General features: G+C 38.6%; 1 protein-coding gene across 1 annotated transcript in view; it reads right to left on the bottom strand.

Moving 5' to 3' along the window:
* Positions 1-553, bottom strand: part of CNTNAP2 (contactin associated protein like 2) — a 1,004,683-nt gene extending 1,004,130 nt beyond the window's left edge. The window contains exon 1 of the mRNA XM_018075661.2: positions 171-553. Coding sequence (XP_017931150.2) covers positions 171-267 — 97 coding nt within the window. The 5' untranslated portion in view covers positions 268-553. The remainder of the gene's footprint in view (positions 1-170) is intronic.
* Positions 554-16,986: the final 16,433 nt, after the last annotated feature.

Genomic DNA, 16,986 nt, shown 5'->3' with positions numbered 1-16,986 from the left:
GGAGCACTGCAAACAGCATCAAACCTCAGTGCACACAGAAGAGAATACAAAGAAAAATCAAACACGATATTCATCAGCAAAGAAAAAAATCAACCTCGGAGTTGTGGGAATTTCCCTCCAGTTTATTGCAGAAGTGAAATTGTGCATGTTTCTTAGCAAAGGTTACTTACGAGATGCAGGCAGAGCAGTCCTGGCTCTGCAGCTAATGCTGCTGAAAATCCAGAGGAAGAGAGCTGCCCTGCAGCCAGCTCGGGTAACCACAACCATCCTTCACTTCCTGGCTCCCTGTACTCCAAATGCCAGCCGCAGAAGACCTGCTTTTCTCCACTTTGGCCCTTTCTCTCTCTCTCCTTCTCCTTCTCGGAGGAGGTGGCGAGAAGGTAAAGGGGGCAGGGCTTTACCTTGGGGTAGAAGCCAAACCCCCTCTTCACCTGCTATCTTTGGGTTTGCAGCAGCACGATCAGTCCCGGTACTTTTCTTTCCCTTATTTCTCTGTGTTTGTGTCTGTCCCTCCTTCTCAGAGGAAGGGGGGGGAAAAGAAGAAGCAGAAAAAAGCCACGAAGTATGAAATAAGGAGGATTGTAGAAGAGAAAAATTAAGAAAAAAAAAAAACCAACAAAAGCAATCCCCCAAAAGACGTGTGGGGTGGGAGGGGAAAGGGAGATGGAGATGAAAGGAAGGAAGAAAGGCAAAAATAGCAGTTGGTGCCGCTAATGCTGCTGTTGATGCTACCACTGCAGCTGAGCCCTTCTTCCTGTACAGAGCAGCGCTGCTGAGAGAAGCTTGCAATAACCTCCCAGCTCAGATATATATACACAGTGTACACGCACACATAGCCGGGGAGCCAAACACACACTCACACAGGAGCAGGCAGAGGGAGGGAGGGACAGAGAGACACTCCCGCAGCACAGAAGCAAGCTCAGAGCCTCTCTCCTCATGTATTCATCATCTTCCAGCAGGAGGAACCTGCCTGCCACCAGCAGCAGCAACAACCTCCCTCCTCCTCCTCCAAATAAAAAAAAAAAAAAAAAAAAAAAAAAAAAGGCAGAAGAAGGGAAAATCCTCTCCCCAGCGCTCCCCTCCCCTTCCCCCTGCTTCCTCCAGCTCCTCCCTCTTCCTCTGCGCCCCTTGGGCCTCCAGGACCACAGTCGTCCTCCCTTGCCTGCTTCAGAGGCAAAGCTGGGGGACGGCGGCGGGGATCGGGGACGGGGTCGGGGCGGAGCGGGGCCGGGGCCAGGGCCGTGGGCAGTGCGGGGATGGGGATCGGGGCCGGAGCGGAGCCAGGGGCAGCGGGGCCGGTGCCGGTGTCACTGGATGCGGAGGCGCGGCGCCCCTGCGCGCCCCCGCGGCAGCTCCTGCCTCCCTCCGCACCATTCCCCCGCACACCGCCGGGGTAAGCGGCTCCCCGAGCTCCGGCCTGCCGGGATCCGAGCCAGGCAGCCAGCAGGCAAGTCCTCCGAGCGGTCCTAGTTCTGGGTTGGGGGGGTGAGCACCATCCCACCCGCAGAGAGCTGGGGCTGCAGGAGCCGCTAATGCAGATGTTGCCATTCGGTAATTAATTCTCACTCCGAGAGCAAGCCAGGAAGCAAGCTGCATTAAAGTATCACTACGGTTTTCACGTACAAGAGATGACTGAGACAACCTGGCCATATCCCAGCCTTATGGTTTAGGGATTTCAAGAGTCTGACTGGTCTTTCTCATCCCTCTTCATCCCTCTTGCCATTGCCCTTAAACAGCTGAACCAAAAGTTATTGCTCACCAGATGCGGTAGAATAATGAGGGTAGGGAGTTATTCATGGATTATTTATTCTACAATCAATGAGGCAAAGAAAAATGAAAACAATTATTTCTCAGGTGTTATATAGAGAAGGCTGAGAAATGGAGAGGTATAATTTCTTTAGAGGAGCCCCAAAGCAGGGATAAATTATTTTCAGTGACTAATACACATGCTGTTAACAAGTACCTGCTGTTATTTAGTGACTGTGATGAAGTGGTTAAGACTGTGTGTAAGATGAGATTTTCAGAAAGGCCTTGGGATATTAAGATCCTCAATCCTATTGCCTTTCAGAGAGAGTACAGTGCCTATCTTTTAGGTCACTTTGAAAGCTCATCCATACGTAATATGTGATATCCCGGGAGAGCTGTGGCCTAGAGGTTTGAGCACAGCACGGGATAAAGCTTAAATGCCAGTCCTGGGAAAAGTGTTTCTGTAATCTTGTCCAACTGCCATAATTTTTCCTCCTTGAGCCTTTCCCTCCCTTGTTTTGTCCATATCGAGTATTAATACATTCATATTTTAAATGCTTTCATAGAAATATTGCAAATGTGTCTGTAGCAAATATGAAATGAAAAAGTGCACTATTATTGTGGTTTTACTATACTTATCTCTGTTGTTGAAAGAATAAATATTCCCACAGAGACTCTGTTACCTCTTCTCTGCATCATCCTGAGGCCTCTGCCATGCCCTCCCCATTCCTTATAACCCACAGATACTGGACTTACAGTCCAGTAATCATATGTGAGTGTCCATGTGTGAGTTTTCTGGGAATTAAGTAAGAATCAAATAATAATTAGTGTCATTAAACTGGTTCAAAATTGCCTCTTTCCATAACTTCTTTCTTGTTCACATCTTCTGTTCTCCTCATGCTCTATATCCCACAATTTTTCAAGTTTATAAACCTACATTTTCTGTTCTTTAGCTATAGTTGAAGTGATAGAGCTGATATAGTATCACAAACTGACTGCATATATTCATGGAAAAAATCCTACCACTTTCATTCTGAGCTCTTGAAACCCTTTCAGTATTCATTGGTCTTTCTTATTCACCTGAATAACTAATAAGCAGCTTCTCTGAGTTAGTATTTAAAGGCTCAGCAGACCATTTTTCTAACATAAAATTTCTGCTTCTTAAAGCCCTTCCAACAAGCACAACAACAACAACAACAAAACTTGGCCATCACCATTTATACTTTTATGCATAGATACTTGTGCATCGCTCAGGTCATGAAGTCCTCCACAGGACAAAAATTTGAGTTGTTCAGACTTCACACTTCTTTAGCATATGCTGATTGGGGTTTTCAAAAACGTACTCAAATTGATCACAAGTAGGTACACATTTAAAAAACGGCTATAAAGGATAAGACAGGTAATTCAAAACAGGAAGATTCAGCAGGTTGATTGATGAATATCTCAATAATGGTGATAGTAGAAAGTTTCCTTGTGGTTTGAGGCGGAAGAAATGGCACAGATTATTGCATTTTTCCCCACCTCGGAATAGGATCAGGCCTTAAAAACTGCATAAAATATTTAAACTATGTAGCAACAGAAATGAGTTGTGCAAGGGTAATGCAATTATTTTTAATATAACCACAACTGAGGCCTGCAAAATCATTAACTTTGACTGATTCTGTCACACAAAAATCATTACAAAGATCTTCGGGCATTCTTTGGTCCTATAAAACAAGCTAACCATCTTATATACTCTTCTTTAGTTTTTTTCTTTTTCCTGGAGGGTGTTGTGAAATATTACTTTACATGATTCAACAAATCCAAGTTGAATATATTAACCTTTGCAATGAAAGCATGGTCAAATTGTCTTAGGCCACGATATAAAGTTATTAGATACTTCTACTCTTTCTCCTAACCTTTCCTTTCCAGAGTGTAAATGTGAGGATGTTTCTAAGCAAGCTGTGAGACAGTCCTGCAGTCTCAGCAGGGCAACTACAAGCTTTAGCACCCCTATACTGCAACTGTCAAGTGTCTGCAACTTAGATCAACAGGGACCTGTACTCATCAAGTCCAACCAATAACCCAGTACTGCCAAGTCCACTACTAAACCATGTCCCCAAGTGCCCCATCTACACATATTTTAAATACTTACCAGGACGGTGACTCAACCACTTCCTCACTTCCCTGAGCAGCCTGTTACAATATTTGGCAACCGTTTCTGTGGAGAAATTTTTCCTAATATTTGATTTAAACCTCCCCGTTGCAATTCGAGGCTATTTCCTCTTGAACTATTGGTTTTATACTTGGGAGAAGAGATTGGCACCCACCTGGCTACAACCTCCTTTCAAGATATTTTAGAGAGTGATAAGGTCTCCCTGAGCCTCCTTTTCTTCAGTCTAAACAACCTCCCTCAGCTGCTTCTCATATGACTTACTCTTGAGACCCTTCACCAGCTCCATTGCCCTTCTCTGGAAATCCTCCAGCACCTCTATGTCTCTTTCAGTGAGGCACCCAAAACTGAACAAAGGATTCAAGGTGCAGCCTCACCAGTCTGAGTACAGGGGAATGATCAACACTCCCAGACCCTTAGAAACTGTGGAGACACCTCAGTCTACTGGTGAAACCTCCCTGGCAATTAGTAAGACACTAAAGTGTTAAAAGACTCCAGTTATTACAGTTGTACACAAATTTTATTGAGCTTAATGGAAATTGTACATGCATATTGATGAATGAATAGATCATTCTGAATTTACTAGAGCTGTCAAGCAATGTCTGCTAAATGGAATTTGTCCTGGACAGAGCTATATTTACAGTATGTGAATGTAAAGGAGGAAACCAATGTCAGAAAGCTAGAAAGGATAATGAAGACTTTCAAACACTGATGGGTCCAAATGGCACCCAATAAAGTGATCGAATGGGACCACAGAGGAAAATGAGCCAAGCTGAAAAAGAACGTGAAACTTCTGAAACTTCTTTATGCTAACAAACTACCATTTTAACATTGTGTTTCCCTTCTATATTCTGGTTGTCCCTTACATAGCAGAATTTCTGTCAAGGTTTCTAGAATGTTAAATATGAGGACTTCACTCAGGAAAGACAAATGCAATGTATTTCAAATTATAACCAAACAAAACTTTATGTACACAGAATGAAATGCCAGATAATGGACAGCTCTGTGACTGAAGGAAGTCTTGGGTTTATTAAGAACAACACAGGGTTTTCTACTGGGATGGTTAATATTCATGGATCTTTCTCTGAGGGAGAAAGAGGACACATGAAAATTGCGACCATCTCTGATGTGATCTCATCTGTCTATGAGAAGCTGTAAAGGCCTGAAGAAAATGTTTATTTTCTAGAAAAGCAAGGAAATTTTTTCCTAATTTTCTTAATGCAGCTAAAAAGGAAGATGAGAGTGCATTGGCAGAAAAGAGACATTATCTTCTTCTTGCTTATGCAGGTAAAAATATAGCATTATAGTTTGAAGTGAATGCATTTTGACTTGACCATCAGTTTGTTATTGTAGTTGTATTAAAACAAACAAGCAGATAAAAAAATGGAAATGTATTTGTAGACATCAAACAAATTAAAGATGTTCATAAATTTTCAGCTTCGTACCCCTTTATCTTTTGTAGTCTGAATGTGTTCAAGACAGCATCTACCTTTAGAAATTTCTTTTGTGATACCTAGGTCTCAATCTACACTGCATAATGAAAAATTTTGACAATGAAAACATTATGAGGAGGGGCTGAGGCCATTTGGTTTCTTCAGCCTAGAGAAGAGGAGACTGAGGGGAGACCTCATTGCATTCTTCAACTTCCTCGTGAGGGGAAGTGGAGGGGCAGGTACCGATCTCTTCACTCTTGTGACCGGTGAAAGGACTCGAGAAAACAGCATGAAATTGTGTCAAGGGAGATTTAGACTGAATATCAGGAAAAGGTTCTTCACCCAGAGGGTGGTTGGGCACTGGAACAGGCTCCTCAGGGAGGTGGCCACAGCACCAAGCCTGACAGAGTTCAAGAAGCATTTGGACAATGCTCTCAGGCACATGGCGTGATTCTTGGGGTGTGTTGCATGGGGCCAAGAGTTGGACTTGATGATCCTGATAGGTCACTTTTAACTCGGCGTATTCTGTGGTTCTGTGATTCTAAATAGAAAATCATGCCATATGTCTCAAACATATACTAGACTTCATAGATGTGCAAATAGAACTGAATTTGATTCTTATTCTGCATCATGACTAGAACAACCAAACAGAAATGGTGGTTACCTGTCAAAAATGCAACTGTTCTACACTAATCACCAGTCTTATTTGAGCTCATTTCCAGATTAATGCTCCTTGAAGAAATTAAATAATCTGTTTATTTACAAATATAATTTAATTACTGCTCATCCACTTGAACAGTCCAAAATAATTGTCTCCTCCTAGACACAGTATTCTTCCACACATTTATCTCTTGCTTTTTCTTCTTAGTTTGCGTTCAAACCCTACCTTAAACATATTTCCTTCCTCCTCTCACTTAAGCACTGTCTGTTAATTTATTTGGATGCTTTTTCTATTGCAAAATAATTTTGCATTCCTACTATCCCTAAAGTCTATTAGTGAAAAAATGAAATAACATTTGAGAATCACTGAGACAAATTATTTTAATATGTTACCTACTTTACTATTCGTTTCTTCCAGCTGGAAATATTATATCCATGAACATAACTATTTTGTGAAATTACTGGTTTAGGAAGCTATATGGAGCAACCTGTGGCTGCTGCTAATGCAACCAGCCCAACTGGTAGCTGGATCATGTATGTCATGTGCATAAAACATGTCAGGATGAGATTTAAATGTACTTTTAAAATATTGCACTGAAGTAATCTTTTTCTTAATTCAGTATAGACCATATCATAGGCAATCCATGGATAAATAGGAGAAGGTCTATATTGAAAAAGTGCAAAGTGAATTATAGTAATATTATCAAAAGCTACTGCAATTATGTTGGAATTTCTAGTCACCTTTAAAGGAGAAATCAAAATCAATCTGGAACATTTCCATCTGCTATTTGTGGGGTGGAAAAAAGGCATCCTTTCACTAATACACAGCCTGAAAGGTAAGTACTAGAGAAAAGACTGTCAGCTCTTCTTATGCGATCATTTATGCTTGGATGAAGAGACCTCATGTGACTTGAAGGCTTTTCTATGACAAGTACATAGCAACACTTTGGCGAATACAGTAAATACTTCCATGGAAAAACAATATTAGTGAAGAATTGATGTATATTCAGCCATATTTTAATGCAAATTAACAGCTGAAAACATGGGAAAGAGCCAATGTAATCTAACACAATTTCTTTTTTTAAACTGACAGTGATCTACAGCTCTCATCTTGGGAACTTCTTTGAGAAAGGTTTTGGAATAATTGACAACTAGTAGCTTTAAACCACTGTTTTACTTTAAATAATTTGTGTTACCGAGGATATAGCCTCATTATCTACTCAATACATATTTAACAATTGGAAGAGGTTAGCAGAGTAATGCACTAAAGTTACTGAAGCATTTAAGTGTTCTGAGTAAATATATATTTGCCTCCCTGTTATATTGTCTACATCATTCAGTCTCAATTACCACACTAATAAACCAGAGTTATCTTTATCTCCTACTGCAGACAACATATGGATACTTGGCCACAAAAGTACTTTAAAATACTACCATTTATTCTATCTTATAATATTAGGAGTATCCAGAGTCCTCTTGAACCATATTATAAATTCTTTCTTACAATTGACTGTGGTAAGTTACTTGGTGCTTCACTTAAACATGAAGTTCCAGTAATTCTTTATTATGACTCCAGGACTGCATTTATTAAGTGTCTATGGTGCATCTAGTACAGAGCAGGGTGTCAATCATGACTGAAGCTCCTGCATAATATCCAAACATGATTATACTTCAAAGATAAATACATATTGTTTTGCCTGTCTGCACACCTGCCTGTCAGATAATTTTGTATGCACCCCCTCTGTTCCTGTGCTTCTCTTCCTTTTTTTTTTTTTCCTCTCTTTCTGTTAGGCTTCTAATTTCTAACAAAGAGAGTCTGGCATTAAGAACACCAACTGGATGAAGATTGGCAAACTGGATGCTTTTCAAAAAACTGAAATAATTAGATAAGCTTTATGCTAACTTTAGGAAGTCACTTGCTGTGGCTATGCAAGCATAGTAACTTTTTGGGCTCCAGTGAAGTTTCTGAGCTGTGCAAAAGCTGCAGCCAAGCCTAGCCGTATCAGATCAGCCCACAGCTCACAGTGGAGCTACTCTATCACATGCCTTGAAGAATGTTCCCATTCACTGGTTAGAGGTTTTCATTACAGCCACTAACCCTCCTACTTTAGATGGAAAAATAGACAATGTAGGTTTTTGGTGAAGGAGATTGGTTATCAACTGGTGTAGTGGGCTGAAAAACACTATTTATTTTGTTTTTAAATTCTATGCTGTAGCAGTTATAACCTGAAAAAGAGGTGGCTTATCCATTCCTTGTTCAGAGTAGTCCTGCTGCAGTCAGCCTGTTCTTCTTTCATGGGAATTGGTCAGCAGACTGCTGGAGTATATAATAAAATTGTACATGCATCTACAACATAAGTGCACACACAAATGCACAAATGATTGCCCTTGACATCTCAGTAGCCATTTTGAAAGTAAGGATGAAACTAAGAATGAAATTACTTCTTTCCATAGAATCGGGAAAAAAAAAATGACTAGTAGTAAAGGGAATGAAATTAAAGTACAAATTACAGGGCTGTACCAGGGTCGTTTTTTAACATTCTTCCTTCTGCACTGACATATCAAAAGGAAATGTAAAGCCTTAATATGAGGCACACAATATGAAGAGCTCTCTGATGCATGAATGCTGCATCTGCGACCATCCTTAATGACATGCAGCCTCTCAGCAGATTTGATAGTACAGAGGCCTTTCATAAAGACCACTTCAACTTAATTTATAAGCAGCCATACTCTGGTTTTAACATCTCTAGGTTTTAATCTGTACATTGCAAAACAGCCTGGGTTTATTGCCTGGAAACATCTAATCAAAGACATGATTTCAAAGTCTTTTCTGCAATCAATAGTTTCAACACAATGAACTATCACATGCCCTGCTACACATCAGTAGGAGAGGTGCAGCTACACTGTCAGTGTACACGTCAAACTAAGACAGACCATAATAACCCTGTATGTGGTGACTCTTGCAACAACCATCACAATGCACTCTCAATTTACTGTCCTGGTGTCGCGGGAAAAACCTTCTGAGCATGTTTCCTCTAATTTGGAGATTAGAAAGCTCCCTAACCAAGGAAGGAGGGTTCTAAAAAAAAAAACCAAAAATTGATCTGAAATTAGAGACCACAGAATTATCAAGGAGCCTGTAGGTAAGCCGATGCCTTATTACATGTCAGGGATTCAGTACCAGCCCACCACATGGTTCTATTTTCTCCTGGAGCACAGAATATATATGTATCACTCATCCAAATATGTACACAATGTTTTGTGTTTAATAAGTCATCTGCATATAAAGTAAACTATGAATATCTATTATAGAATTACAAGCTTATTATTAAAATACATTCTGGATAATCTGTGCATAAGAAAACAAGATTGGAAGAGGCCATCCAAGTCATATCAGTTGTCCAGGTTTATCTCCAAGATAAATTCCCTTTTCCTCTCAAGCATAAATCCTTTTCACAATATTTATGGAACACAGGGTGACTCGAAGATGCTTTCTGTGAGGTACGTCTACATAAAAACCACTTAGCTTTCAGACCCTTTTCAGCTCTTAGAAAGTATCAAATATGAGAAAATACATGTATTTTATAAAAGACTTATAGTTCTTGATCTTATTTCATTTTCTAATTAAAAATTATGAAGAAGTCACATTAGGCAGACCCAAGTCCTACTACTACAATAGTGTATGAAATTTTAGCTCTAAATGCATTGGTAATAAAAGGTGCTTAGACTACTGTATGTTACTCACTGCAATGTGAAATGTAATGAATGAGCAATAATTTATTCTCCACAGCATCTAAGGACTTCAAAGCATCATACAAATATTGAATTAAGCTTCCCAATGTGGTAAGTAAATATGTCCACGTAAAGAACAAGCACAGAAATTTAAGTAGTGTCCAAAATCACCCACAGCTAACTGCTGTAAACAAGATTCACTGCCTCTGAGACCAAAATCAAGTTTTTAAAGCCAGACGGACAAGTCAGCAAGAGCTACGTGCCTTGTCCTATAGGGCAAGTTGCCCTGTCAAGGTAAGTGAACTGTAAGTGCTCCATTAGTACTTTGTTGGAGATGGCAGAGAGTACGAGACAGTATGAAAGATTTAATCATCAGAAACGCACTCAAAGAGGAAAAGGTAGAAGAACCTAAGTGAAAAGTACTTTAAAAGAAATCAAAGGAACATGGTGACTGAGCTAACAAGCTAATGCCTTTTACTACCTATAAAAAAGCATAATAGAGTTATAGGTGACCTAGATGAAACTAGTAGTAAAAATGTTCATGATTTACAGAGTACACACATTTTTGTTGTGTATCATTCAAAAGTGATAGAGTATTATTTTGTAGAAATTTCTGCATTTTGCAGAAATTACGTGAGTGCAGAGAGGTATTTAGTAGAACCACTTGTAACTTTTGAACACTGAAAGGTCTTCAGTACCCCAGTCAAAAACCTTGAAATGTGATGAAGTCTATATGGTTGTACTCTGTGCAAAAGAAAGATGAAGAGCAGGCTATTTTATTTCCACTTTAAAAAGACCTTGAACTCTCTGGTGAATATTGAGAACCAAGAAGAATGCAATCTCTTTAAGAACCAAAAGGAATGCAATCTAATTTTAAGTGTTGCTGCGATAAAAGCACTGAGTCCTGCTGTGTTTCCTAGTTCATGATGAAGTAAGGTCTCATTGTTCTACCCACAGACATGCCTGCAATTGTGGGAGAAATTTCGATGCAAGCAAAAAGACTGAAACTGTATTATATGCTCGCCCATCTTACAGCAGCTAGTGATTTCTTTGTTTTCCGCTTCTACCTCTAGCAAAGACAACTCTATATGGGAGTTGTGGGATATGTCATTCTGAAAAGCTGCACGTACAGCACAACCTGTTTTCTAGGTGCTCTCCATACACATGGCTGCTTCTCCATCAGCTTGTGGACTGCTTTGAGGTCGTCCAGCAAAATTTTAACCCACTGTGCATGTACAGGCACAGAGGATACTATCAGCTCCAAGACATGTTTCATTCACACTTCTTTCAAGACAGCTATCTGCAATACTGGCAGGTCTGATGATGCAAGTGGCTTCAGAAGCACCTACACATTTATAGACACACTCACAGGCGATATTTTGACAACTCAGATTGAAAAATCTGTTCTTCCCAGAACAAGTCCGTCTTTTGTTCATTAGTCTTCTGTTCAACTAAGTTGACCTTGGTTTTATTTCAGACCTTGAGTGCTGTAATGTTTGCTCTGCTGCTCAGCCAGCAGTCTATAGGATTCCAACAAGTCAATGGTAAGAAGGGAAAAAAGGATGACAACTTTTTCTCTCACAAATCAAGGAATGATTCAGCTGAATACAGACATCTAACTCTGAACTTGTCACTTTAGTCTCCCTTTACAGTTGACAGAAAGCTAGTCAGTATTGTCAGTGTCATCTCGGATAAGATTCATGTTACTCTAAACTAGAAGTTTGCACATGATCAGATCAGTCAAGCAGCATTAAGGTGCCTATTTCCTCTCCTTTAACTACAGAAAGATCCTTGAGTACCTGGCACAGCTGTAGACAGTGAAACATGGGACTTAGAACAGAGATTCTGCTGCCCTTCCACAGAGTCTGCTTTACCTCTGTGTTTGCTCACAAACATTGTACTGGCTTGCTCATATTGAAGGCATAAGAGTAACCACAGTGAGAATTGTGGAATCACGTTGGGAATTGTGACACATCTTATTATACAAGATGCTTCAAGTGCCTTTGCTTTGTAAGCATAGTCCAGATTTAAAATTTATTAGTTAACACCAAGCCTAAATTTTTGTAGTTAGCCAGAAACGACATTAATATTAATAACAATAATAATTATTATTAAAAAACCCAACAATTCACAAAACTAAGAAGACTTCACAAAATAAATAACAGGAAGAAAAAATATGATCATAAGACAAATCAGAGAAAATACTACATTTAGCAGTAAAAATAGCAGGTACTCTACTGTTTTGCAGCTCATATAAGAAACTAAAGTAAGGCGGCAGTTGTGCTGTCTTTTCCTTATTTTTCTGTCCATCTTTTTACCTTTTTTTTCTTTTATCATAGATGTGGAATTTCTTACTGAATCTAATCACCATGACAGCAATTTAAGAACCATCAACATACAGGGATTCCCTGTAATTAATACAAATACTGGGTGGACAAAAACAATAATATGGTCATGTTGATATGGCTAGGGGCCATCCATACCAGCAGATTTGTCATTGGAATAAAACCTTGCAAGTCATCTAAAAAAACTCAAACAAGTTTTTTTTAAAAGAAAATAATCTTTTCAAAGAAATTCTGCATGGTCTGCTATGAGGTTTTGAAAAAAGTTTTATTGTAATCTCTATTTTGCTTCCAAATTGAAACAAAAGAAAATTCCTTTTTCTTTACCTCTTTTTTCAGAAACCCAGATATTGTGCTGTACCAATTTATGTGCCCAGCTACTCATCTCACTCCTCAAGGGGTCTTCCGACATTTTCATTTATTTAATTATCAACTCTCAAAGTAAAACATAGTAAAACAGGAAATACTGAATCCTTGGCCCTGAAGGATTGCTGAACAACAAGAAATATAGCATTTTGATTTCCTAACAAGATCCCAAAGTCAACTCATCCCTGCTGTACTGACAATTATAAATCAGAACAACTTACTTTTTTTCATCTCCATGGATGTACAGTAAACCCTTCCTTCATTTTCTAGTAACAGGCTAGATTCACTCAATCATTCCTTCCTCTCCAGCCAGTGCAGGAAAAAAATAATTAAAATCTTACATAGGCATAAAAGTACTACTCATGATATTTCTAAATTAGTTCAACAGCTGGGAAAGGTGTTTGATTCACATTCTTTGTTACACCAAAACAAAATCATAGATCCTTACTCACACGGAGCCAGTGCTTGCTGTATAAAGAGAGCATTTGGATCAGCTTGACTTTCATAGCCTACTCTGCCTTTCTTTTATTGTCAATGGCCAAATCCCTCACTGGCTTCATGGTGAGCTGGACTCAGCCTGTTATCCTGTAGAGCTTATATTGCCTTGCTTATATCTAACTGACACACTTTACGATAGCACTGGGGAAAACACTCCATGATAACTGGCTGTCTAACTCTATTTTCCAGTCTGTCTAGAAAAAACACATTTCTTACTTGGTCAGTTCCATCTTAACATGCAACTTTATTACTGAATATGAGGCATGGTCCATGGGTCTGTCTCTTACCTGCAGAGAAGAACTGGCACACTTGCAGACCCATCATAAATTTAGTTATCCAGAATGTAATAAGGCTGATAGATGATGGAAAAATCCCACAAGACCATATGTAGGACAATCATTTCTTGATTGGAATCAAAGACAAGAAGAGATATCCTGTCTATCAATTTCAACCCCTTCTGGTTTCAAGAATTCCACCTTAAAATTTCTTAGCTTTTTTTTTTTTTTTTTTTTTTTTTTTTTTTTGTTTTTCCTTTTGGAAAATTGCATCAGAAAATTTTAATGATCAAGAACCTTCTTTGAATTTCCAGCCGAAATATATTTATGGTGTCTTACATACATTTGCACATGTGCTAACATTGCCCCTTATCTTTAAAGGCCCAGGCAGATTGATACCAAGACAAATTGTTGAACATTAAAATGCATGGTTGGAACATGGGGGGAAAAAATGATCTTAAATCAACCTATTTGTAATAATGCAGGCATAGATGTCCTTTCAAACACATCAGGGGAGATCTTGGTTTTTTTCCTATATTTTCTTAATGTTAAAAATGTCAAAGAGTGATTATGGCTGTGATTCCAGAACCACAACAGCATACTTGTAGAAAAGCAGAACCACACTTGTACAGAAAACTCAACTCATCTTTCTGGAAATTAACACAAGCCGGTTTAACTCTTCATATGTCTTAATCTTGTCGTCAGCAAAAACTGGTACTTTCTAGGTCATTTACTTTTGTGTAAAATATCATGGTAGAGGATGATGCTTCAGCTATATATTTCATATGAGAACTATGCAATCTTCCAGTTCAGCCAAGTTCTACATATGTGCTTTCTTAAACATCTTAGTCCATTTTGACAAGGTATCCAATTAACATTTTTGTCACTATTATTCATTTCAAAGGAAGACTCTTGTATCAGGTAAGGCATAATGAAAACAGGAAGATCAGAGTTTAGGTTATTTGGAAGACAAAATTTGCGTTTTTCAAGTGCCAGAGTAAAAAACTCTTTGCACACACTTCAGCTTTCCTCCTCTCAAGTGATTTATTAGTTCATGCAGGTGACTTAATGTTTGGAACAAGGGAGAAATGACTCCTCTGACTCATCTGGTCACTGGTGCCATTCACTTTATATACATGTAGCTAAGGTCTATGGACAACAGAAATTCAATTTCTACATGGTAAAACATGCAGGAGTATAAAAGTTTATGAAAACTCTATGAAAGATTATTACATTCTGTTCAGTACTTTTTTTTCCTGCAGTTTGCCTAACTGTACAAGAGCATGAACCCTCCAAGTAAAAGCTTCTTGAATTACTGAATAACTATGTTTTCTGTGAAAACCAGAAACAAAATTTTTATGAAATATTCTTGACAAAAATACTTCTATCCAGTCCTGTCACAGATGTATGATGGATGAGGGATTGCAGCCCCATTCTACAAATGTCACTGGGGAAAGTATCTGTAAAGTATTTTTCCACTAAATGACAAATTTTATTTTACTTCAAAGTTATAACTTTTTGTGTTGCATGCAGAACTTGGTATACGAGGAGCACAAAATCTGCTCATATGCCTCTTCTTCTCTCTTTCCATTATATTACTTATATTTTATTAATGCACTGTTGCACCCATATTAATTATGGATTTTCTGTGCAACTGCAGGTAGGAAAGGGACAGGATGACTTGCCTTGGTTGTTCAATTCAGCCTGTATCACAACTGTGTCAGGTAGGGTTTGACTCCTTTCATGACAGTGATAATCACACAATTTTGTTGTGTCTTCAGTTTTGAATTAAAAAAGAGCACGCCATCCCCTTACCAAAAATATGGTAATATTAAAAAAAGGATATACTGTCCACACACTGTAATATTTTTCTCATCACTTTGAACTGTGTAAACTGTGGGCAGGAAAATATATAATAGACCTGGCCATAGACCAAGGTACCCTACTAGGACTTGCAGCCTTCAGTGAGGAATTAGGTATCTGTGTTAGTTTAGGATTGGCTGGAGCACAGCCTATTCCTGAGAACCATCCCAAGTCTGCTCATAATGAAGTCCAGCAATCCTGTAGCCCAAAAGGGTATCTCTGGCTGTGATTCACCAGAGTACAAAAAAGTCCAAACCAAACAAATCCCATAGCTGAAATTGTTTTAATAGATTAGATGTTACATTGCATCAGCTGCTTGTGACTAAAGATTTCACCAGACAGAGACAGAAGTTTAGGCATTTGACAAGGTAGACTGGATTCATCCCCAAAGCCTGTACATGCTGTACACATGGAATGTGAAGAATGTCAACAATTTTCCTTCTGTCCAGTGTTAAATACCTATTTCCCCCTGATTTACTAGTCACTAAAGCCTAACAGTAGTAAATGAAAGGGGAAGAAATTACCAATAAACGCCCTGCATCTTTCAGACACAATGAACGTTTCCAGTGCAAATCTGTTGTTGTAGCCTGAAAAATCTCATCAGACAACATGCTGTATCTGAGCAAGCCTCTGACTGTACAAAATGTTTGACAAAACTAAATATCTTCCTACTCTGGTCAGAAACACATCACAGTCCTACAATTAACTGTTGCTATTATCTTGAAATGTGCTCACATAAAAAATGTTGTGTTCTGTTTTACACTAAAAAAGTGAAATTGATCTTAGTGGATCACTAAAACTTTAAAAATTACAGCTTTTACAGCACACGTACTTGGGTTCTAGCCATCCTTACACAAGTGTTTCTTGATATCAGTAAAGAAAACATATGAATGAAATAGTTCTAGAACCATATATTGGTCAATTCTTGTGAGATGTTGATTCTTCTGCTTCCTAGTGCAATTTGACTGCTCTCAGGAACATTTCTCAACTTGTACAAGGAAAGGAAATCTCAAATGTTACTGCTGTTTTTATTGTGTATGATTTATAAAACACATACATACCTTTTGTCTGAATGCTGTCCAGAGAACAGATATTAAACTCTATTACAATGAGATCATAAAATTGTATATGTCCCATTTATGACATCCCTGCATCTGTGTTTTGAAATGAATATTGTGAATTGTCCTCATCCCAAGCATTAAGTCACATACACCGTATCCTATTTTTTTTTCCTATTTCAAAAGTAAAGTTATTGAGACAGAAAAGTTGTGCAGAAAGGCACACAGAACACCGGGTATGGTATCAATGGGACAACAACGATGAACAACAAATCTGAAATATCTATGAAATATCATAGTCCAGAGTAATCTGACTCCATGACTGCTGGAAAGTATTTTCTTCTTTTTATGTTAAGAATATTCAGGTAACACCGGGCAGTATTCAGATTTTGTCACCCACTCCTATGAGCCATTTACAGTACCTTCAAGCATCACTACTTCAGTTAAACCGTGGAGATGGTCCTCACTGTGAATAAGAATACTGGCATCTGTTTTCAACAAGTAGAGAATGTAGCTCTCGATTAGAGATGGTTCGTTTTCCTCTTACAGAGAAATCATTCAGAGTTAATCAATTTCAGTAGGAAAAATCATAATCTGCCTTATGTTATTAGCAAGTTTGCTGCAAAAGAAAGGCAATAAAAATAAGCTACTAATGAAAGTTTCAGATCTTCAAATATAATTCTCCAATTTCTTGTCACTGCTTTAACACAGTAACAGTGAGAAGTTGTTCTATCAAGAAAACTTAGTAAGGATGTGTAGAGAGTCGCTTCGTTTATGTAGGAAACTCATTGCTACATCAAAGAAGGCACTAAAATTCTGGCACTATAGAATCAAAATGTTTGACATGCTCTGTACCGATTG

Source organism: Manacus vitellinus, unplaced genomic scaffold (genome assembly GCF_001715985.3).
Source record: "Manacus vitellinus isolate BGI_N305 unplaced genomic scaffold, ASM171598v3 scaffold_3_pilon, whole genome shotgun sequence".
NCBI lineage: Eukaryota > Metazoa > Chordata > Aves > Passeriformes > Pipridae > Manacus > Manacus vitellinus.
This window is presented reverse-complemented; position numbering and strand designations above follow the sequence as displayed.